This window comes from Onychostoma macrolepis, chromosome 02 (genome assembly GCF_012432095.1).
Source record: "Onychostoma macrolepis isolate SWU-2019 chromosome 02, ASM1243209v1, whole genome shotgun sequence".
In the NCBI taxonomy this organism is placed as follows: Eukaryota; Metazoa; Chordata; class Actinopteri; order Cypriniformes; family Cyprinidae; genus Onychostoma; species Onychostoma macrolepis.
This window is the reverse complement of record NC_081156.1, coordinates 14,318,129-14,344,489: the sequence shown is the minus strand read 5'-3', so window position 1 is coordinate 14,344,489 and position 26,361 is coordinate 14,318,129. Positions and strand designations below refer to the sequence as shown.

At 34.7% G+C, this 26,361-nt stretch overlaps 1 protein-coding gene across 1 annotated transcript in view; it reads left to right on the top strand.

Annotated features, from left to right (window-relative positions):
• Window positions 1–513: 513 nt before the first annotated feature.
• Window positions 514–26,361, top strand: part of dpydb (dihydropyrimidine dehydrogenase b) — a 132,790-nt gene continuing 106,942 nt past the window's right edge. The window contains exons 1-5 of the mRNA XM_058764469.1: window positions 514–826; window positions 10,920–11,030; window positions 15,745–15,827; window positions 25,658–25,745; window positions 25,953–26,114. Coding sequence (XP_058620452.1) covers window positions 788–826; window positions 10,920–11,030; window positions 15,745–15,827; window positions 25,658–25,745; window positions 25,953–26,114 — 483 coding nt within the window. The 5' untranslated portion in view covers window positions 514–787. The remainder of the gene's footprint in view (window positions 827–10,919; window positions 11,031–15,744; window positions 15,828–25,657; window positions 25,746–25,952; window positions 26,115–26,361) is intronic.

The following is a 26,361-nucleotide window of genomic DNA, read 5'->3' as shown; positions in this document are numbered from 1 at the left end:
ATTTTGTAAATTTCCTACCGTAAATATATCATAACTTAATTTTTGATTATGCATTGCTAAGAACTTTATTTGGACAACATTAAAGGCGATTTTCTCAATATTTCAAAATTTTTGCACCCTCAGATTCCAGATTTTTCAAACAGTTGTATCTCAGACAAATATTGTCCTATCCTTACAAACCATACATCAATGGAAAGCTTTTTTTATTCAGCTTTCAGTTTCAAAATATTGACCCCTATGACTGGTTTGGTGGTCCAGGTTCACATATGTATAAATGGAAATATTAAAATATGTAAATTAATCATGTAAATTGATTAATTATTATACATAAACTGTATAGATAGATATATAGATAGATATAGGATTTATACAATTAGATAATGTATATATTTAATTAAATATTGAAAACGGGGGTTATACAATCAACACGTGCACGTGCAGCATAGCCTTACCCTCCATGTAAACTTTGAACCTCTAAACTTTGTCTGTTGTCGGAATCTACCATTTCACCCAGAACTACTAACATTTTGCCCATTCGTGCCAATTTAAAAAATGAATGGGGTGAAAAGAGACAATAGATATGTGAGCACAGGTGGTTTAAGAATAGCACTTTTTCATGTCTGTGTCAATACAAAGTTTACAGCTGCTGCTGAGGTGAGTTGTGATCAGTGACATAATGGACTAGTCGCGTGTTTTTAGAGCGCGTGCTTAGATCTGCTGGAGTCTAGCGCTCTCGCGTCTCTATAACGGAGGAGAGATCGGATCACAATACTGCAGATCGGACATAATGGCTACAATGCTGAGCAAAGAATTGCCGGATATCGAGGTAAAGCGACATGCATAGTGTGTCTGAGCTTTGTATATTTCGTTCGGTAAGACGTTTTTACACACTCATCTGTTGCTAGACTATTTTTGGGCACGTGTCCATGTTTTAAAGTCAGGTAAGGTGATTTGTGTGGGAGACAGCGAGACTAAACTTCGAAAGTTGCTCTGTTGTGCATAACACAGACACATAGAAAGAAGAAAAATAGTCTGATAAATGAAAATAATGCTTGGTTTTAATAAAACAAAAATCTAAACTTTAATATTATGTTTGTTCAGTAGGCTGTATTTGATTTCAACCTAATTTTATTTGTTTATTGCACAACATTAAGATATTTATGATGATATTATTATGAATTATGATTATATTAATAATATAATAATATTAATTATGAATTAAGTGTTGGTCCATTTTTTTCTCCAGTCTTTAATATTTACACTCAAATGACAGTTAAATCCCTCTAAATGTTTTAAAGGGTGGAGATGAATAAAAGGTAAAATGAGTACGTTTTTAACATGGCCTTGTGTGCTGCTAGGAAGAGATTTCAGGACCTTGGACAGGGACTCCTTCAGTAGTTGAGCTCTCAGTAGCTGTTCAACACTGATGAAGCCATAATTAGCAGCTTAATGAAAATGTACAGTACCAATTTAAGGATCATTTCCTCCAGATAAACAAGTGTACAGTCACATATGTTCCACAATTTCTTCTGATGTGCAATGCACTTTGGGGACAACAGGCCCATTGATTTGTGAGCAGTGCATGATTGATGGCCTACTTTTTTTTTCCTTTTTAGATTTCAAAGCAGTAAACATTACTTTTAAATCGTGTTTTGTTTCTATCAAGTGCACTTAAGCAAGCAGGTTGCTAATTTAGTGGTTAAATTAGTCTAGAAAAACAGAGGCATTAAATGTTTTCTTTAAAGACTTCATGTCCCTGAATTAAAATCAATTAACCTAATCAAAACATAAGAAGGCATAATCAAATGTTGTAATTTTGTTCCTTTTGAAACGGTGCTTCAATTCAGGCCCGTTCTCAACTTCAGTGTCTCTATATTTCCAGTATTAGTTCCTGCTGTCCGTAGCATTTGCCATGTTTGATCTAGCATTGGCACATCAGATTTACATGAATCCTATCTGTTAACGGCGAGCCTAAGAAAAAACAGTCTTCTTTATGACGTCTTGGTATGCACAGCACACGCTGGATGACATCTCTGCTCAGGTGAGATAAAGCTTTCTCTTTTAAGTTGAGCAGATATGGGCATTGACTTTCATAGAGAAAATATAACTGTTACTGACAACTCTCATTAGCATTTCTATTCATGAGTGTTATGACTATGGCAACGTGACCTTGGCGTGCAGAGTGCACTTAAAACGTGCTCTAAACGACTCCTGTCTGCCACTGAAAATACCTCACTAAATGTCATAATAATGGCTGTCCGTGGGGCAATTAAATTGGCCATTCATTTTGGCAGTGCTGTCAGACGTCTCATTTTAATATCCTGCTTTTCCGAGAGCGCTAAACGTGTGCCTTTGTGTGTGCTCACGGATTCATTAAAAAATCCTCCGGGATGGCCATCAGTGTTCGTTAAAAACCAGATTAATGTGGCCGCTTACACAAAGGGCTACGGCTTTTTATGGAAGGCCCCGAACCCCAACAATGACCACTTCCTGATAGCGAGTCAAGTACCGTGATAGAAAATTGTCAACTTAAAAGCCAAAATTGCAATATGAATGTTATGAAAGCCCCATTAGCTGACAGACATCCATATCATGGATGTCAAAGTCAGATGCTGTACCTGCTGGAGCTTTTATCCATGCCGTAAAAAAGAAGTGCTTTTTTCGTTCAGGAGGAAACTTGGGAATATTTATAATCCAGTAATGGTCTGCAAATACATGCGGTGCTTACCAAGACATTGGCCTTATGACATATGCTACTGATGTAAGTGCTTACATAAATGGTTACATAGTGATTGCACAAGGTAGATACACCGCTCTCCGTCAGTGAGCAAAAGTGTGTACTTGTTTAAAACAGATTGGTTGGGAAGGAGGAGCTTTTTTCTTTTTGAACAACTGCATTTAGTGTGTTTACTAAGGCTGATTAGTAAACAGATAAATACTTGGCTAATATCCATTTTTTTAGATCTAAAGATACCAGAAACTAACAAAACAATACAATTTGGTAAGACTTTAGCATAGAGACCAATTCTCACTATTAACTATTAACATACCTGTTATTAACATATTGACTGTTTATTAGTGCTTATAAAGCACATATTCTGCATGACCATATTCTACACCTCCAATCCTAAACTTAACAACTACCTTACTATCTATTAATAAGCAGCAAATTAAGAGTTTATTGAGGCAAAAAGTTAATGGTTTGTTAATAGCGAGAATTGGATCTTAAAATAAAGTGACTAACAATTTTAATCATTTTATGATGTAAATGAACTAAGACAGATATTTTTCAGATTAGAATGATTTCTGAAGGATCATGTGACACTGAAGACTGGAGTAATGACTGCTGAAAATTAATTTGCCATCACAGGAATAAATTACATTTTAATATATATAAAAATGTACAGTTCTTTCAAAATGAAAGTTATTGAAATATTGAAATATAGTGAAATATTGATATTTTTACTGTATTTTGGATCAGATAATTGGGAATAACATGCTTGGTGAGCATAAGATACTTCTTTCAAAAACAAAAACATAAAAAATTGTAATCATTCCAAAATTTTCACCAGTAATATAGATAGATATATAGATATTCTGTATTCAGATTTGATCTGGAAAATGGCAATTGTTGAATTGTTGAATTGAATTGTGGTCTAAGAACTGTATATTAAATGTGTATAGGCTTGTATTATTCATTAAATTAATATTTCCCATAAATTAATAATTATAATATCTTTGATATTAAAATAATATCAAATTTAAATGAATGAATTAAATGAGATTAGAACTAAAAGATGGATAGATGATACATAGATAGATAGATAGATAGATAGATAGATAGATAGATAGATAGATAGATAGATAGATAGATAGATAGATAGATAGATAGATAGAAGCATAGGTGGCACTATATATATTACTACCCTATGAAATCTTGCAAAAAAATTTTTAGATCTAAAAATGCCAGAATTTAACAAAACAAAACATTTTTTAGCATTAAATTGAACTTTTAAAAAAATCTTGTTGTGTAACAAAATGTATTTGAATGGACATTGATGAGCCAGCAACCCTTCAGCTTGGGTTATCATACTGTCATCCACTCAACCAGTTCATGACCCTAAGTCAATGATTAACCCAGGCACAAGTGAGGGGTATTACGAAATCTGTTCACAAACACCCCATTCAGAACCTTTGAACGACATGACAGGCCTCTCATCTGGAACACAGGATTTTGAACTTGGTCTGCCCTGTTATCCCTTCCTTAGTTTGAAATAATAAACATTAATATATATAAATCTGGACAGAACACAGGGTTTAGTTGTTTAAACATCCAACATGTTAAGACCGCATGTCTTGAGAAATAGTCTGACAAACTAGCACATGACAAAGTGGTTTTCTTACTTTTTGGATTCAAATTAGACCAATCTAACGATCGAATCGTTATGTCTTTCTTTCTTTTGTGGAACATTAAAGAAGATATTTTGATTTTTTTATATTTACATTTTTTTTTTTGTCAATACACTAGTCAGTTGGGGTCTAGTGCTGTCTTGGACCACACAAAAACATTCTTCAGTATAGCTTTAATGAAAAAATATTTCTATATTTCAATATTTCTTTTCAGGAATGTTTAATACATTTTCACATAAAGTCAAAAGCATAGTAGACCTCTTACAGATGCCCAGTAATCGGAAGATCGGAAGTGCTTTTCTGTGTGAATCAGCTCCATTTCACTCTGAAACCTGAAGAGAAGCTTCAGGAGACCTTTAGCTGAGCAAGATGATGTTGATGCCAAATGATCTCTATTTCTCTCTATAATTATGTTACAGGACTAAATGATATTCTGGGCTTGTGCTGAACATTGCTGGGCTGCTGGAGCGCTGTGGCTTCATTTCAGCTATGGAAGATCAATTCCTGTATTGATTTCAGGCAAAAAGACTAGGCAAGAATCTCTGTAGATTGTGTTTAACTATTCCGCCTTAGGGAGGGAGGGGGCTGAGTTATGAAAGATGAAGTGTGCTTTGGAAAGGGGTCAAGTTGCCTACATTGAGATCATTGCATAAATGCTTTTAGTTATGAAGTTGCCCTTTTTCTGCATCTGGATGATGTTTCATTAGTATTAATTATAGCAGAGAACACACCTGAACTCATTCAGACAGAGACAAAAGCTTGCTTTTAGTGTGGACTTTACGTTCTGGTGCTGTCTTTTATAAATTACCCGTTTAAAAGTTCACATTGGGGTTCAAAATCTATTTTAAAACTTTGCTTAAACATAAGGTTTTAGACAAAAATGTAAAACAAGAAATAAATAAAAGAAGATAATAAAATAAGAAAGAATAAAATAAATAAGATATATTGAATTCTACTTGTGTCATTTATCATGTGAATCTTTGTACAGTCGGGCAGATGTTCTTCCACTGAAGATCAAGATGCGCTTTGGATCATGAAATATAAATTATACTTCAATAAAAACAAATATTTTATTCAGTAACAATGTTGAACGTGACGGTAAAAACATTCATAATGTTACAGAAGACTTGTATCACATATAAATGCTTTTAAACTTTCTATTTATTCTAGAGGAAAATAAATACATTTTTACATTTAAAAAAACATTTTAAAATATATTCAAATAGAAATTAGGTATTTTAAATTGTAATAAAATTTCATAATATTATTGTTTTTACTGTGTTTTTTTTTTTTATCAAATAAATGCTACCTTGGTGAGCATACGATGCTTCTTTTGAAAACATTGAAAAAATCTATATGGAAGCTAAAAATGGAAGCAAATTCAAAAATGGACTTATTTCAAGCGAATTTCAGTGGGACTGTATATATATTACACCATATGAAAGGCTTGCAGAATCCATATGACTGACATCAGACAACATCATTTGCTATCATTTGATCATATTCACTGTTCTGGATAGGGAGCAGATTTTGCTTACTTTGGCAGGAGAAAAGCCAGTATTGATTTGTTGTCTCAGTGGATCACTATGACCAGCAGAGAGTGATAAAGCCAGTCTCCAGAGCTCTCCCTGCGGAAATGAAACACAGCACATCACATGCTGCTTAAAATGCCTTCTCTTTCTTGCCAAAGCCTGGCATGTTTTAATGTAATATATACACTTGCTCTTCAGTGTGCGATTCTGTTTTGATTTCATTCTGTTGAATTCCACAGCTTTATTTTCATCTCGAGGCTGTGGTGTTTTGAGAGGAGAAACCTTCCTCCCGGAAGAAACTCGAACCTTGCTGACATTTTAAAACAGGTTTTATTTCAAGCAACAAAGCGATGTACCCTCTTGTGAACAGAGTTCAATCTCATGAAGGCTTACTGTAAATATCTAGTAAAAGAAACCCATAATACCTCACCAATTACCTTACAACCTTTAGAAGTGAATACACAAAAAGCAATAACTACGAAGAGCGACCCTCTGTTTGGTCATAAAAATGGGCCCACACTTTCATTTCCATCTTTGTTCCACTAAAAGCCTATTTGACATGAAATAGACTATGATTTCCATCTAGAGCTTGTTTAACCATCACAGAGGGACTTTAGAAGAGATATTGATCTCTTCTTATAGATCTTTTCTTCTTATGGATGTGGTTCCCCTTACACAATATTGATCTAATTGGCAAAGGTGCACAATGTTTTTCATTGCTTACAAGAAACAGCCTTCACTCTAAAATCATTAAGTCACTCTAAACATACTGGGCATGTTTTTGTACTGGCCTTGATTAAGTGTTCTTTTTTATTGTTAATGCTTGTTTGTTTTTCCTTTTTCGGCTCTATGTGGACTGTGCGCCACTTTGAGGTTGCCGTTCATAGATTTCCAAATCTGTTCATCTGCAACTGGTCAAACATGGCTTACGTTGCTCATTATTACTTCTGCATCTCAGACTGAGCCTATTATAGCAAATAAACAGTAGCTTGACTGACTCGGTTATCAGCAGTCCCAGCAAGGAAAAAATACTCTGCAAACCTAATGTTTTTTTTTCATTTCTTTGAGATTTCCTTTAAACAACACTATTCAGAATAGTAAATTCCATCTAGTTTAAGTTGTGCTAAAATAGCCAAAGTAAATGCCACAGACTATTTGCTGAAAGGCTATATGATGGAAATTTTGTGTTATTCTTTTTAAAGTGAAACTGATTCGCATTATTCAACAGTCAGATATTCCCTAAATATTTGCCGTCATGCAAATAAACAACAAAATCTGGCTAAAACTGAAATGCTACTTTCATGCCTCAGCTCTGACGCTTGATAGTATGCACAAAATCACATAGAAAAGCAACTGGTGACGTCTCACTTTTTTTAGTTATCAGAGGACTTCAGAATTTGCCAACAGACAGCTGCTTAAACCTCCAAGAAACACCTCATACAGGGCCGCTCTCAAGTACAAGTGCCATTAAGTGTGAAAGTGATGTGACATGTGGCCAAGTATGGTAACCCATTCTCAGAATTAGTGCTCTGCATTTATCCCACCCTAAGTGCACACACACCTGGAGCAGTGGGCAGCCATTTTTGCTGTGGCAGTTGGGGGTTCGGTGCCTTGCTCAAGGGCAACTCAGTCATGGTATTGAGGGCGGAGAGAGCACTGTACATTCACTCCCCCCCACCTACAATTCCTGCCAGTACCGAGACTCAAACCGGCAACCTTCCAACTTTCTAACCATTAGGCCACGACTTTCAGAACTTTAATGCTTGGATAACTCCTTTTTTACACTGCACACATCTGCACATATCATTTCAAAAGCATCCCAGAAGTGGTTTTCCACGTTGCTTCTCTAAAGATACACATCTCCTTGTCTCCTTTGAATTAAAAATAATGGCTAGTGCGGTGGCTGTGATATACGTAAACCTACAAACATCCGTCGCCATGACTAATTGCGAGAGAAAAAAATTTACGTTTTAGTCGCATAACATCGGTTAATGGAAATGCCGTCATTTTGCAATAGTTTTTTATCGACATTTATAAAATATCGCAAAAGTTTTGCTCAAATCTGTAACGGAAATGTGAGCTCCAAATTTCTGCATTATTGATAATAGACTGGACTTTTTGCATTTGTCACCTTCTGTTAAGGTTACAAAAGAATGTCAACTTAAGTCAGTGTTTCATGTCCATATTTATTCAGCGAGTATCCATGTAATAAGCAATGCTGTCAGTCTATCAGCATCCAGCATTGGCGTCCTGTTGTAGTGGGGTTTTTTTTGGATAATGGCCAGCTGACGGTTTCGTTACTGCAGTTGTTACTCTTTATTAAATGTTATGAGATTTAACAACAATTATGTCGAGAATTCTTTAATGAGCGGTCAGTGCTGTCACTTCTGAGTACTTGCATGCATTCGCTCATCCCTAGTAGAATAAAATTATAATAAAAGATAAAAATATGACAGTTTCATGCAAGACCTACCTTTCCAGCTCAGTGCACTATACCCCCAACAAAACTAAGAATGATTTACACGTGCAACACATTAATAGTGCTATCAATAATTTATCCCACCATGCTTCTAAGAGTAAATTGAAAGCCTGTAAGGACTGTTTCCTCCATCTCACTATATTTGTTGTCAAACATATTTCTTCTGGAAGTTTTGTAGCATAAAATGGCAAAACACAACACTGAAATTTGTTTAGGAAACAGTGCATGACTGATTGTAAACCGTATTAATTGGACAAATATTCACACAGATAACACACAAGAGTCACCACAGCATTCAAATATCATGTCAGGAATTTCCGTCAATGTCCTTTTTAGGCGAAGGTTTTACTGACACCTGGCTTATGGGCTAGAATGCCAAAGTGGCTTATTTCAATTTTCTCCTGGCCTCCTGTTCTGGCCTTTGTCAGATAGTGTTTCAGCACAGTGAAATGACTGTGGACATGGTATTCTTTTACACTACGAAGAGCATGAAATTGGTATTAGTGTGATCGTAATGGTTGCTTCTCCCTCACTTGTTCTCTTCTCCCTCAGTAAACTGCCTGTTAATTGTGTTTGCCATTAAAAGGTCCCACACTAGTGCCTGCCTTCAGCTCCTCGACTGTGGTGGGGTGATTTGACTGGCAGGCGTGAAGGTGCCATGCGTATTTGAAATGAAGGTTGCTCCTGAATCAAATGATGATGGTCCCCATCATGACTCTCATTTCACACTTTACTGTTTCAGTCGGACCCCTCTTTATTGGCCCCACTGCACTGGCGTTCTAATCAGTGTTGTCACAGACGGCTTTGAAGGACCTTGTCTTGAGTGTGCTTTGTAGTTCATATCAATGTTTTAAAATGCTTTCATGTTTGTGGAACACAAATGCATGATTATCTTTGCTTTTTCTTCATTTGTGTTGTAGAACTAGTCATGTTATTCAGTATTGGGTACTTCATGTAATGTATTGCAATATTGTGATTTTACATTTTATAGAAAAGTAATGCATTTAGTCACTTTTGTATTACTGTCAGTTGACTGAGAGTAGAAGGGCATTGCTTGCAGGCATTTTTTGTTTTTTTTTCAGAAGTGATACTAGGGAAACATATTTTAATATGACTATTTTTATACAGAACTCACAAGATACAATGTGTAATGCCCCAATGTTGGCTATATGTTTGTATGAATGTATAGATAGATAGATATTAAATATAGGTATGCCACATTAAAATGTTTTTTTTTTTTTTTTCATGGTATGCCCTATATATCATTCCATGCACTCTATTTGTCAGTACAATATAAAAAAATACTACATTATTTAGGGTAACACAGAGTAAGAAGGGGTAACTAAGCCCCCACCTTAGATTTTTCTTTTGGTCTTAGATGGCACAAAATCACATCTCAAAACTTTTGACATTATTATTTACATTATTATTTTACATTATTTTAATTTGTCCTTTTTTAAAATCTGAATATCAACATATGTGAGATTAATCAGTTGAAACAGTTTTGAAGTTAATTGATCTAATTTTGTGTCTCTGGAAAATATCAGTTTACATTTCGAAACATTCATTTTACCATTAAAATAATCCATTGAGATTTTTGTTTGCACAAGGAGTCTGACAACAGCCAGTGCTCCATACAGAGATCTGATCTTATCATCATCCAGAATGACATGAAGAAACAGAACAAACCGAGACTAAATCCAGAAGAACTGTGGCAACGTCTCCAAGATGCTTCAAGAGACCTACCTGCAAACAAAAATCTCACTGGATTATAACAATTAATGGCCAAATAAATGTTTGGAAATGTAAACTGATATTTCCTACTGACACACTACAGATAACTGACTTAAAACCATTTTGTTTTAGCTGCTGAAAATCCTAGTGTTCTAATAATTTTAGCCACCGCTGTATTATATGATGAACATTACGCTTTCAGAATATATATATATATATAAAATAAGGAATAAAAATGATCATTTCATACATTCTGTTGAAGTTTAGTCAGGGGACTTCATTGAATAATTTAACATTCTGTCTTAGAATAATATAACTAAATGAGCAAATGTTTCTATTTATTTTCCTTACATGCAAAACTTATATCTAAATATCTTTCAATTTAAAAGTAAATGCACATATTCCCGAAGAGGGCAATATTCCCCTATGTGAATAAACAATAGAACATAGTAACTTGGTTATTATGGTGTAAATTTATCAAGTAGGCCTACTGGGTTACTTAAATCATTACTATTACTTGAACATAAGGATCTAATTTTGTTACATGCATAAATTTGAACAGCATTTAACAATGTATCATAATAGCTTATGTAAATTGTGTAGATCCATTACAACAGTTATACAATACATCTTTTTTGTTGTTGTTGTTTACTTTATTTGTTCTGCATTGATTAAAAAACACACATTATTCATTCAGTAATGATCTTGCATTGATTGAACCTTTGAACTTTTAACAATCTTGATTATGTGTAATTGTTCTTCAGAGTATCCTTGCCTTGAACCCAAGGGTGAAGACCCACGCAAATCTCCATTCCACAGCCTCTAAGAAGAATGAGAAGAAGCACTGGAAGAGAAACCCAGAGAGGAGCTGTGATGTGAGTAAACAAAGACGAGTTCTTCTCACAGGCTGCTTGAAATAACTCACTTTTCCAAAGCTCTCGCATATACTGCTGCCTTTGAGTTTTACATTAAATATTAAAGAAACAGCCAATGGGAAGAAAAGCCCTTGTCACGACATTCCGAACTTACATGTCTTTCCTTGTTTGTGGAATGTTTACATGCTGCCGTTTGTTACAATGTTTTATGGTCACAACATACTTCTCAGCATGACGAAAATTAGAGGTTGAAGAAGAACAACAGCGAGCCGTAAAGATGTTAGAGCTGGTTCTCTGAATCTCCTGGAAGCTGTATCCCTCGTATCCTCTTCTGAGAGCAAACTTCGTCCCAGTTTACCGATGATAATGAGTACTCTGTGATGTAGTTTATGGTGTGGTGATTCAATGATTATGTCGGCGATGGCTGTGATCATATTACTCTGATGAGCAGTAATAGGGCCGAAGATTATAATTCTATAATTAGTTCCAGCCGCCTAGTTTGTCCAATTATTGTAGAGATTCAAATTTTGACTCCTTCTGCCCTTTTGCTTACAATTTGTCAGTGAGTAATTCTTTAGCACTCATCAGAAAACTGCAGCAAAAGCCTAAAGGAGACATTATGAAAATGCATCATAAGCAGATGCCCCCAATCCCCCAAGTGGATTAAATATTCCAAATTTCCTCTCAATTATTATCATATCCTGTGAGCCCTATGAGTCAAGGCTCATAAGCATATTCAAATGTTCATTTTAAATGCTTTTTCACCATGTGGCGACTGTGTTGATGAAATACCAAATCTTGTTTCCAGAGCTTGCATATTAATTAGCTGTTAAATTATACTACCAATTCCCAGCACTAAGCATTTTGTCTAATTAATAATAATAAAGCCCCCAAGATGTTGGATTAGACTAATCCTTTGCAGGGGAAAATGCTACACATAATTTCAAGAGAAAATGTCAATGGTTATCCCAGTCCCAACAATGCCTCAGTGTAATTGGAAATGTAATTATGTTTCATTTTACCACAGATGAGTTTAAATACCACACAGAAGCTGTGAGATTAGTCTACTGTGACACAGGGTTGAGCAAGGTCAAGTATTTTTGCATTTCAAATCACAACACAAAATAACACATGGAGCTTTATATGATATAAGAAAAGTTACATATAAAATTATCTACATAAAAATGTGTGATTGAAGCAATTAAGCATTCTGTAATGGCTCTGCTCCAACCCCACTCTGGGTTTTCCATTGCCCACTTCTTGACTGGAGAAACACACTGCGATTTGACTCCATTACAAACACTCAGTGTATTATTATTATTATTTAGATATATTAAGAACACTATAAATCTGGAACAAGTGGACACAATTGGTTGCTACTGGAACATATGATCACGCATTAGGAAATGTGATCAAACTGAACACAGGATCAAGGAACACTAACCAAACCAAACAGAACATATTATTTTTTAATTCAATACCAAGCTCTATAAAGTTAAATATCATCAATTGTTACCGGTAACTACTCATACCTCTACTAAATAAAAAAATAAACAAATGTTTGCAGTTTCTAAATAAATATAGATAATTAATTGTAAGTAATTATAGCCATTGAGCATTATATTTGAAAGCCAGCATTTTTAAAATTTAATAGGCCTTCCCTTAAATCGGACTTATCTTTTATGTTTTTATACTACCATTCACCCAAGTTCGCCCAAGGTCCTTTGCTGGTCCCACTCCCCTCTCTTCACCCAATGCTTTCCTGTCTGCACTCAACTGCCCTGTCAAAATAAAGGCATAAAAAGGCCCAAAAATATAACTTGCTATTCTAATATTTTTTGTATGTTTTGAACAGCATGTATTTCAAATATAGATGTTTTGTCACATTATAAATGTCTTTACTATCATTTTTGATCAATTTAATGTGCCCTTCTTTAACAAAAGTATTAAAAAATAATATAAAATAAATAAATAAATCTTATCCCAAACTTTTGAATGGTAATGTATTTTTATTAGTCATCATTTATTATATTTCTAATTTATTTGTACTGCATTAAACTTTCAGCGTTTATACTTGTGTTCAGATAAGAAGAAAGAGAAATGACTTCTATCTGCTAAAGCAATTACTTTTTCCTTTTCAAAACTTGTGATGCACATAAACTTTAATGATTAAATCACTACTTAAACTCTTAAGATTGATAGATTTATGTGAGGATCGTTCATCTCAATACAGCATCAGTATCAAAAGTACTTCAAGATTGATCCACCCATCTGTATTGCTGACATGCAGTTGTATTATGGGCTGTTAACATGTGTTCTGCTCACGATAGAGCGGTGTCAGATTGATCGCGGAGAGAGCAAAAACATGCTCCAACTTTCCAAAAAAAAAAACGCTTCTCACTCCAGGCAAAATCATTCAAGTCCATCCCGCTCACAGATTCTACTATCAAAACAAGATTATAGTCAGACGTTTGAACTTGGTGAGATTATCATATGATATTCTTTGAAATCTTTTGTGTGGTATATCAATAATACCATAATAATACCGAGGCACTACTTAAAAAAAAAAAAAAAAAAAATGGAAGATGTGCATTGTAAAACAGACTCTATTCTGGATTTGTCTCTTCTGAATCTGTATCTTGGCAGAGGTTTCTGAAACACAATGTTGCCAGCTGAAGTACAGAATCCAGTGGAGGTTCATAAAATATCAGATGGCTCGCTGGATTGGTTTCTTATTCACCACCCATCTGTGTTATAATAAAATGTAGTAACTCTGTCTCATGCCATAAATTAACTCAGTGTGTGAAATCGAGTTAGCCTCAATCTCAATCATGTTGTGATTTTATTTTCTTGGCACCTAAGCCGTATATACTGTATGTGCGGGGGAATTTCCTGGCTGCTCATCCCTTTGAATTTCATTAAATAGCTTAAGTCAGTTGTCACAGTGGCTTCTGAAACTATATTAGTTTATGGAATAAAGAAAACAGCTTAAGCGGCTTGAACTTTGCCTGCTATAAAGGGAGGGGCTGGGGAATCCTCTTTAATGCCTCTCTGATAATGTCAGCCGTGTCATGTTACAGTGTTAAATGGCACCAATTAATCCTTCCATTTTAAAGTAGAAACTCGTAAATCTTTAAAAGCAGGATAATCTCTGAACAGTCTACTCCACGGCATAATCCTTCAGTGTGGTCATATTCAAATCTACAGCCTACAGAATATTCCTTGTGTTCCTCACAATTTAGAACCATTTAGAGGATGTTTGGTTTTATTTGTAGGTTAAGGATTGCTGTTTTTCTCAACAGCGGTTTTATTTACAGACTAAATAGGTTCTATAAATATACCATAAATTCATGGTTTACAGATTAAACCCAACAAAAAAAGACAAAAGGTTGGAGTGATCGTAAAACAATATAAGCAGTTTTAATTCAGCATATTACATGGGAGAATTTTCAGGGTCATAATGCATATTTCATCTGGCACAAAATAGAAAGACACATGTTTCACAAAACATGTTTCTACAAAGTTGTTATATTGTATATATATTACTATATTTTTCAAAGCCTATTAATTGTTAAAAATAATGGCTTTTAATTATACTGTAATGTTAAATGGCTATAATTAATGTCTGAAACTGAGGGGGAAATGCATTTAATAGAGACAGCAGTAACAGTATTTGTATCAATGATACTGGCCTTCATTAATAACAGGCAACTTAGTAAAAAAGATGCCATTAAACACACTGTAAAAAAAAAATTAATAAAAACAATTTGTAAAAAAGAAAAAGAAAAAGTTGAGCCAACTTACCCAGCTTCAGCAACTTTGTGGGAGATTCTCAAATTTTTGTTGCATAAAGTTGAGAAAACTTAAAAATCTGCTGAAGCTGGTTGCCTTAAAATTTTAAGTTGGCTCAACTTTTTTTTTTTTTTTTACAGTGCACATATATAAAATATACCTTCTTTATGTTGTTTCGAAATTAATTTGGCGATTCAATATGAAATTATACCAATATAGATATATAATATTAATATGGAATTGATTAATTGCAGAAAAACATGTGATTAATTAGTCATTTTTTTAAACAATTGACAACACTAATATATATATATATATATATATATATACATATACATATATATAACAACAACAACAACAGCAACAATAAAACTTGAAACCATAGATTAAAATTCTTTAATAATTTACTCGTCCTCATATCATTCCAAGTTCCAAAACTGTATGACAATGTTTTTTTTTTATTATTTATTTATTTTTTTATTCTATGTGGAACATACAGTAGAATATATTTTGAGATTTTTTTTCCCCAATGGTCACCAAAACTGTTTAGTTACCAACATTCTTCAAAATATCTTCTTTTGTCTTCCACAGAATAAAGCAAAGACATACAGGTGTTGTAATAATGAAAATTCCTAATATATATATATATATATATATATATATATATATATATATATATATATATATATATATTACATGTTTAAATTTATAGTAACATAAAGAAAGAGTAAAACAATCATACATAATTTTGATATATATTCAGAAATAAAGCAGCCTATTTATTCACAGATCATTCATAAAATGCATTCTTCAACAAACACACTAATTTAAATGCAGTTATTTTTGTTAAAGTCCACCCTGAAAAATTGAGTAAATGTGCCGTTTTGTCCCACCATTGTCTCTGTGTGTCTCCCTCCCACAGTCTTGTGTGAATTTGGAGAACAACTTCGATGACATCAAGCACACGACTTTGAGCGAGCGTGGGGCACTTCGGGAAGCGCTGAGGTAAGCACTGTCTCCATGGCAACAGTCACAGTCAACGCAAAGAGGAGTTTCGGGTGGGCAGCCGAAGGAACGCGTGTGCATGTGTGTGCCGTTTAGCGAGGTGAGGACGAGTAGCGGCGTAAGTCATTCTTCATTATTGAGGGAATAGAGGGGTGTACAGGCAGCACTTGGCTCTGCTTTTCTCAGGGATTAATTTGTTGGAAGGAAGCCTCCCTCTGGGCTTTGCCTTGACTCTTCAACCCTGCAGGAGATGCTAAGGCTGAGTGCACAGTGAAAAATGTAAATGTTTAATTTGTTAGTTGAAAATGCTTTTGGGGATCCCAAGACAACATCAGAATACTTGATCATGAGGACCGCTGGTGTTCTGGTGTAGATTTCAGTGTGCAGTCTTAAAAAACAATGTTAGTGATAAATAAAGATTTGCGCTTTGCAAATAAGCTGAACAGGCTCCTAACTAAAATTTGTTGATTTTCATATAAATGACACTGTTTGCTATTAGGCCTGTTTCCCACGAATAGCTTTATATATATATATATATATTGGTGTTGTGTAGCAACATTTTTGCACTATAGAGATCTGTTTATCTAGAGTGAACTATTCATCCATTGTTTTATAATAGACATCTTAGGGGCTTTTTCTGACTAAAATGCGATGATTAAGTTGTATATAGTCTGCATTTTGGCCTTTGGGTTTCATTCTGTGCCAGTTAATTACTGTGTAATGTGATCTCCTCCTCTTGTAAATTAGATTTCATGATGGTATAGTTTGCGATAATTCTCAGTGGCTCACTTTAAGTACATATTTTATAAATTATGGCTGATATTAAAGGTAATATATAAAGGGATAGATATAATTTTATTTTCTGCATACAGCCTAGGTCTGAGTGATATGATGAATATTCACAATGTAATTGTGATGGTTATGCTAACCATATAAAATTCAGCATGAAAATGATTTTAGTTTGCTGTTTATTTGGCAGTCCCATTAGATTACTTTCGTAATCATTTCTTGTCTTGCATCAATTCAAAATTTATTTAACTATTTATGCCATCAATCAAAAAACGTTTTATTAAACATTGCTGTTTATTGTTATGTTGGTGCATATCGATGAAAATGATTAAATATCATCAATATCATAAGTCACTTATGCTCACCATATTTGATCAAAAATGCAATATAAACTATAATTTTGTAAATAATATTACTATTAAAATAACTGTTTTGAAAAGCTGAATTTGTAGCAGCCATTACTTCAGTCACATGATACTTCAGAAATTCTTCTAATATTCTGATTTGCTGCTCAAGAAACATTTCTTATTATTATCAGTTTGTGCTGCTTAATACTTTTGAGGAAACCATGATACATTGATTTTCAAGGTTTTAATTGAAATATAATTGAATTGAAATATAAATCTTTTGTAACAATTTAAAAGTCTTTACGTCACTTCTTCAGTTAAATTCATCCTTGTTGAAGAAAAAAATAATAATTCGGTAACACTTTACAATAAGGTCACGTTAGTTAAAATTGTTGTAAATGCTAAGATTATTTAATGGAAGTGAGTTAACAATAACTAACAATGAACAGTTAATGAATGCTAACAAAGATTAATAAATACTGTAACAAATGTATTGCTCATTGATAGGTAATGTTAATGCAATAACTAATGTTATCTAATGTGACCTTATTGTAAAGTGTTACAAAAAAATCTTTTGAACAATATTTCCCAGCACTAACAATGCCACAGTTTGGTTAGTTGTAAAACGCAAGCCTGTTGAAGCAACACTTATACGTTGATTATTTGTATGGTAGCGTATTGTCAGTCAGCCAAAGGATACTATCATTGACGACACAACAGTCAGATCGTATACCCTGTATCTGTTCTGATCACATCTGATCTGCTTTTTGGACATCTGTCTCCTAAACATAATGATCTATTCAAATGTATACTGAAATAGCACCACATATTGAGTTCATTTGAATAATATGTCTTAATTCTGCACGGCATCGAATATGCATGAGCACAGCATTGCATCTGCTGATCATGAATAAAAAACAAAACAGCAGTGAAAACCAAGAGTTGAGAGAAGAAAGAGCGCTAGAGAGATATTGGAGACATTAATGCACACTTTTGTCCTGCAGAGGTTTGATTTTAATCCTTCTCTAAACGAGACTCCCCTGCAGTGCCGGTCGGCAGATTTGATGAAAGATTTAGGTTTTATAACTGCTAATAATGCTGAACATGAAAGTCCGAGCGGCGCGCTGTTCTGGTGCTCATCACAGGAGGCAGCTGGCTTATTTGGCCTGTTTGTTGGGCGCAGAGGAAGCCCCAGGTCTGGATTCCCAGTGTCACGAAACAGCCAGAAAGTTGACTCCTCATTAAAGACCACAGATTGGTTCACAAAGTTACTAAAATACTACTTTCATACCTCAAAACTCTTATCAAAGATGCTGCCTTATAGCTCAAATAACTGTATTTTGATAGCTTATCTTCATGTCAGTAAAATCACAAGCACTTCTAGCACTCACAGCATGAATCCACTTTGATTTCAGAATAAATCAGATAATGACTAAGGAAAATTGTGATGTTTCATCTGGAAGTATTTTCTTGATGATTATGAGGTAAGGCAGTTTAGTCGTCATATTGAATTGTTTATGTAAGACCTACTTTGACATTTCTATTAAAATTCTAGTTCAAAAAGCTAGTTCCTGACATGCTTCTGACATCTTCAGTTAATAGAGGGAGGTGGAACTTTGTTATATTTATTTTGTTCTCACTTATAAAATAATCATCAGTTTGAACTGCTTGTGGTACATCCTACACTGGCCCATCCAAATCCCATTTTAGGGGTCCCATCAGTAGGGTTGGGAACTGAGATCTTTTTTTAAATATGCCTCGCATGAATCAGAAACGTCCAGCAGAGCTAGTGTAGTCCACCTACTGAATGAACCACTCTAATGAGTAAGTTCTTTTTTAGAGAATCAAGTTCACATAGTGTACAACTGTGAGACGTAACCAGTCAATACATGCACTTTTGTTCATACAGTATGACTACATGTAGTTGAAGATACACATTATACATTTTGTCAGTGATATTTATAAAATTTACTGAAATTGAGCATTCAAAAGTAAAGTTAAGTTTTTTTTTTTTTGGAATGAAGTCTCTTATGCTCACCAAGACTGCATTTATTTGATCAAAAACACCGTAATATTGTGAAATATTATTACAATCTAAAATAACTGTAGTCTATTTTAATATCTTAAAATGTCAGTTATTCATTTGAACACAAAGCTGAATTTTCAACAGCCATTAATTACTCCAGGACATGTGTCACATGATCATTCAGAAGTCGCTCAGAAATGCTGATTTGCTGATCAAGAAACATTAGTAATCTTTAATGTCACTGTTTATCAATTTAATGCATCTTTTCTGATATATATATATATATATATATATATATAATACAATATATATTAATATTACTGCTAAAATAACATTGCTTGTGTAGCTTTTCAGCAAAATACACTGACAACCAGATTCTCTCTCTCTCAGACATCTGTCTTTCTCATTTTATTTGTAAAATTAATTGTGAATCAATAGATCACCTCAAATTGCATAATAATGATAATAATAACAACAACAATAGCAACAGTAACACCAATAAGTGCATGCTAATGGCAGAGTTGCACGCACCACTGATCCTATCAAAGTTTACAAATGAAATACAGTGTGGTCTGAGAACACGAGTGAAAATTGTGTAAAATGACATAATTAGCATAACAATTTCTGAAAAGTTGAATTGGAAAATTAAAAATGATTAAAAATGTCCCATTTTCAGCAAGTTGTTGCACCCCCTTTTTGCCAGAACGAGTCCCCAAATTTGTTTAAAACCTGATGATCATGTTCTCCAGCATGATTTGAGAATGATCCAAAGAGCATCCTGGAAGAACATCCGACCATCTGTACATGATCAGTGTCACAAATTTACTCGAATAGTGACCTGGAAATAGTTTAGAATCTGAAATATTTCTAATTGATCTAAATTAAATGGAATGTTTGTAAATTTTTTTAATCCTTTGTAAATTCTATGGTTTAAATGAGATTTTACAACCCAGATTTTCATCGTATTCTCTTTTGGATCCCTCTAGCACGCTTGTTCTGGTGCAATAACACGCAGTACGCGCATTACTCAGTGCAACAAAACACGATGCAATGTTAGCTCATTTCAAAACCAACGTGGGCATTAGCGAACACTGTCAAATCACCTCCTGCCTCCCACAACTACCAACTTAATCCCAAATGCTCTTCTGTAGAGATGATGAATTTATCATGTATGTGTGGGAGGTCAACTTGGAGAGATACCCGTCAAAATCCTCACTTGTGAGGACATGTAACTTGTGGGGACCGAGTCATAATGAGGACCCTAGAGAGGTGCCAGACCTCTGCGTGAGGACAGGAGAAAAGTGTCCTCTCACAGACCGGCTCTATCATCTTAATTACTTAAAGCATTTTAGATACGACCAATTAAGCCTGGCTCCGAATCAAAGGCGCCTCCTTTCAGACTAGGTGCCGGGACAGCTGGGATGAGAGGACGGTTTTAATGATCAATCCACCTTTATGTACTGTGGCTCCTGTGTCAAAGAAAATGCAGGGAAAGAAAAAGAGGGCTTCTGTCAGGGGTGTGGTGGAGCAGAGAATAATAAGAGGAGTTACTCCTCATTAGAGCTCATCATTTTAACAACGCAACATGTTACTTGACTTCCATCATCTGACATCTGTGAAATTGGTTTGACAATAGGCACTAAAGGCAGCTGTCAGCTTTGAGACCCTCGCTTTTATGCGGGAATGTATCATATAAAGCCAAACTCACCTTTCAGACTCTCAGTACAAGTGCAGTGAAACTTTTGTGACTAGAGATAGAAATTTTTAAAGGGATAGTTCACCCAAAAATTAAAATTGTGTCATTAATTACTCACCCTAATGTCGTTCCAAACCTGTTAGAGCTTCGTTCATCTTCAGAACACAAATTAAGATAATTTTGGTGAAATCTGAGAGCTTTCTGACCCTGCATAGACAGCAACGCAACTACCACATTCAAATGATATTTCCCCCCATTTTAAATTCTTATTATCCAATGAAAGGTTAGATTTTTGTAAATTTTTTAAATAAAAGATAAAAAGGATTAACAATGCAGATTAATTTTCATAGCCTTCTTTGTTCATATTTACCAAGGATGCCGATATTTTTGGCCATGACTGTATATAATACAATATATATTAATAATATTACTGCTAAAAAAAAACATTGCACACACACACACACACACACACACATTGCTTTTATTTTTATACTTTTCAGTTTTAATTTTTTGGTTTAATTTTAGTAATTGTATGTGTTTTTGTCTCTTTTTATTAGTTTTTTAATATTACTATTTAAATGCAATTTATTTTTATAACATTATTTTGTATTTATATATAATATTTTCATCTTAATATTTAAATATTGAATAACTATATAATATTTAAATATTGAATAGTTTTAGTTTTATTTAACAAGAGTAACCCTGTTCCCAAGCCCTATCCATCCAAATAAAATGTTTTACAATTATTGTTTTCCCCCCATGAATTTTATGCATGCATATGCTCCTCAGTTGGTCAGGTTCTTAGCATCCCCCAGGCAAATCCTGCAGGCATCCTTGTGAAGGATGACTGTGCAAGTAAAAGAGAATGTAAACTGAAGTGTCACAGGAAGACAGTTTCACAGGATCTGTTTTAACCTCTGTTTCTGTAATAAGAGGGACGAGTGGTGTAGGTCAGGCTTATGTGAGGCTTATGGGGTTGAAAGAAAGCCTATGTCTGTATGCAGCTATACAGACCAAGGCAGTGACTGGATTTCTGAAATGAAAACCAGGCCGTTTGTACTTCAGTGATCAATAAAGCATTGAATTTTTCTATGAATTAAAAAGGAGAGTACAGCTTTATATATTTTGACCCTGATAAATGAAGTACTGTAATGAACTATGGTCATACTACTCAAATGTACATTTAGTCATTCACATAAACACATAAACCACAGGCACTCTTGTTCCCCTCAAACACTAAATTGGTATAAAAATTTAACTGAATACAGTCGATAATAATGTTAATCATCTTATTAAGTGCATAAATCTAATGCCATAAGTAGAAACTGTGAAGTAAAAACTATATATAGTGTGCTCTGTCTAATTACCCTCTGTTCAGTGGGTTTATTTTTTAACCCTAAAAAGGATGAAACTGGACATTTCTGAAGACTGTAATATAGGATAGCTCAGTCAGAGATAAATGAAATAAATACAGTCCCTTTTCACTATATGTATCTTGTATATTCCTTCCAGCTGTGCTAAGTGCAGACAACGCTACTTAATCAGGTTCATTAGGATTATTGATGGGATTCTCAGTTGAGGATCATTAACAGCGAAAGATTCCCGACCACACTGCACTCCACATGCGCGGATGACTAGAACATATACTTCCTCAACATCAGTCAGATACGACCTCTGTCAGATGAAATGAGCGTACAACGCTTTGACACTATAGCGACATGAAGTATTACCACTGACACAGTGCTGGAGCAGAATGCTTATCGCAGAGGTCATGTTTAGTCTGACCTCCCATTGTGGCTCATTTACCAGCAGGTGCAAAGACCAGGTAACACGCAAATAAATAATGAAACAAGGTGCTGAATCTAAGAGTGCAGGGGTCAGAGCTTAGCGCTTCTTCTGCGTTCATACAAGAGAAAAATGCCCAATTTCCAATTCAAAATGTGAACGCTGCCTCCAGCGCTGCACTGTGCAATGCTAAGGAGGTACATACTGTACATGCGTAAATGAGTCACTTTACATCCGCCGAAAACAAACTGAATTGTGCCATTGTTAGGCATAAGCAAATATTTTAAGGCATAAATGTTGTGAGATAATGTCATAAGTGATATCATTGAGAATCCCCACGGCCTCCATTCTTAAATAATGTAAAAATCCCAGTAGCAACAACGTGCAGCATCTATCAGAGCTCTCAGCCGCAGCCCACAGCGCAAGCTGACTCCCTTAATGACCACACTGCAATTATTCTGCCCTTGAAACTTCAAATGCATATTAATTTGACTGAATTACATTTAAGGCTTGAACTTATCATTTCTCAAGCAGTGTAGCATTGACTTTTTGAGCATTATATGTTTGTCTTCAGTGTCCCATGCTACAAATAAAATTGTCACTGGACGTTTTGTGAGACGGGAGACTTTGGAAATGTGCTTTTCTATCTTCTAAATACGCTTGCCACATATTTACAAGATAGAATTGCGGTGTTGCAACACCACTACTGAACAGCGTGAAACAGATGCAACATTGTAGTCAGATTACAGAACAAATGGCTCTTATGAGGTGGCTCTTTTTAGAGAATCAACAACACAAAGCACAACCAGTGCAGTCTCATTCCAAAATAATCTTATGAAAAAATTATTATCAATTAATCAAAAACACACATCACAGACAGTGTTGTTTGATTCTTATGAACCAGTTATTTTTAATAAATAAAAACCTACAGCGCAGCCCTGTATAGTCTGACTCACAAATAAATGATACTTATGAATCGATTCTTTTTAGAGAATCAGAAATACAGTGCAACCAGTAAAGTCTGATTCCTGAACAAACGACTCTTATGAAACATATTTTAATGAATCCAAAAACATACAGCACAGACAGTGTAGTCTGATTCCTGAACAAAATACTCTTAAGAACCAATTATTTTTAATGAATAAAAAACAAACAGTGCAACCAGTGTAGTCTGCTTCCTGAAAAATTTATTCTTTTGAACCACATTTTTTAATAAATAAAAAACCTACAGTGCAGCCAGTTTTGTCTGACTAACAAAACAAATGACTCTTATGAGCCAGTTCTTTTTAGTGAATCCGATTTGAACAAATTACTCTGAGCTGATTTTTTTTAGTGAATCTAATACATACAGAAAAGTGATACTTGAATCAGTGTAGTTACTGACTGGTTGTTCATATGACAATATGTAGTACAGTATTTAAAAAAAAAAAGAAAAATCAAATCATATATTAAAATTTAATAAATGTTACCACATTTAAAAACATAACCCATCATTTGGTGATGAAATGTGAATTTCTTTTTGCAAATATTTATTCCTTACAAGTTCTAAAAGAATCGTTAATGAAATCATTAAGGTACTGGAACCATACTGATTCCCACCTCTGCTTGTTTTATTAGTTGCAGTTTTAAGCCAGGATTTTGTTGTGAGCTTTTTTTTGTAGACTCATTCAGCCTCCCCAAACTCTTAAATGAATGCAGTCATTTCCGTTGACATTTACTTAAATGCATTTGCTCCTGGTCAGTCAGATATTGAACGCTCAGAAAAAGTGGCAGGTCATCATGAGCCAAACCATTTTTGAAGATGTACTGTATGTGACACTGTCCAAGAATCAGAAAAGTGACCTATGATTATTGCAGCACTATTGCATGTGTCAAACGCATGATATTTTCGCTTTAGATTTCACCTGGAATGTCACGGTCACAGGGTTCTTACCTATATCCAAAGCTGTTCTGTTCGCTCTCTTCGATGGAATGTGCCGCATGCATTTTGTTCCTCCATGAATATTTAATTGGCTGGAGCCAAATTATCCCATGTATAATTTAAAGCAGGCATGTTGTTGTCTACCAATATGGAGTTCCCTGGTCATTATGAAGTCAGCAGTATTTATAAGAGGTATCAGTCTTCACCACAGTCAGTGCTCAGAGACATGTCTAGGATAAAACAAGCATCGCTCAGCCATTTGTTCTCAGCTCTCCTTTTTCCAACCGTACAAAGGGCAAACCATTATCTACTGCTGCACACCATCAGCAGTGCCAGTACTATATTTGACTTAAGATATTGTATGCTTTACTTTTCTTTGGTATATAAATGTGTGGGTTTTGCTTTAAAGGAATAGTTCATCCAAAAATTTAAATCTGACACCCTTAGGACATTCCAGATGTAGATCAGTTTGTTTCTTCATCTGAACAGATTTGGAGAAATTTAGCATTACATCACTTGCTCACCAATGAATCCTCTGCAGTGAATGGGTGCCATCAGAATGAGAGTCCAAACAGCTGATAAAAACATCACAATAATCCACATGACTCCAGTGGATCTATTAATGTCTTGTGAAGCAAAAAGCTGCATGTTTGTAATAAACAATTAATCATTAAGATGTTTTTAAATTTAAACTATTCCTCTATTGCTCTCTTCAGTAAAAAAAGTTGTCTCATCTGAATCAGGTGGGACATATGCACAGATCAAGCACCATTTATAAGTGAAAACCATCCAAAATGGGGGATTTTGATGTGAGAGGACAACAGGGGTTGGACTTTTTCACTGGAGGAAGTGTTATTACGTATTATGGATTGGTATTTTGGACAGAAGTGAGGTTTTAAAGTTAAAAGTCTTTAATAATGGATTTATTTCTTAAAAACACATAGCTTTTCACTTCACAAGACATTAACTGATGGACTGGATTTGTGTGGGTTATTGTGATGTTTATCAGCAGTTTGAACTCTTATTCTGACGGCACCCATTCACTGCATCCATTAGTGAGCAAGTGATGTAATGCTAAATTTCCCCAAATCTGTTTCGATAAAGAAACAAACTCGTTTATATGGTTTGAGGGTGAGTAAATTTTCAGTAAATGTAAATTTTTGGGTGGACTATTCCTTTAAAGCAATGGAATAAAATTTTCTTTCATGTATACTGGTTTTACATATAATTGTGAGGTTTCAAAATTAAAATAATTTTTCATAGATGCCTGAAATGTGCAGATGCTCCTTGCCAGAAAAGCTGCCCCACCAATTTGGATATCAAGTCTTTCATCACCAGTATTTCCAACAAGGTAACACCTACTACAATGCTTGAAACTCGCTCGCTCAGCAGCTACACCGAACACAGTTTATTGATGTTGGCTTAAGTGATAATCTCATAATCCTTTGTGTATTATATTTCTCAGTTAGTTAAGCACAAGCACTTATACGTGGCTTTATTCGGTCAGGTAAAATCTCCAAATCTCTGCTTGAGTCCAAGTTTATATTGTGTTTTCTAGAACTACTATGGTGCTGCCAAGGCAATCCTGTCTGATAACCCTCTGGGTTTGACCTGTGGCATGGTGTGTCCCACCTCTGATCTGTGTGTGGGGGGTTGTAACCTCTATGCCTCTGAGGAAGGCCCCATCAATATTGGTGGGCTGCAGCAGTTTGCTACTGAGGTATGGTGCTCTTCAATGCAGTGGCTAAAATTGCAGATTTTTCAGCCTTAAGTCAAAGGTCTGGTGTGGTGACGATTCAAATAAACTTGAAGCTGAACATTTATGTAAAAAAAGTATTGTATATTTGAATTCCAAGTCTTATTTTTGTACTTTAATGTAATTATTCCATCAGTTGTCTACTGATGGTGCTCTCCTCTGTTCTTTCTGCTCTCTTGTACTTTTTGCTGTCTTGTACCAGGTCTTGTAC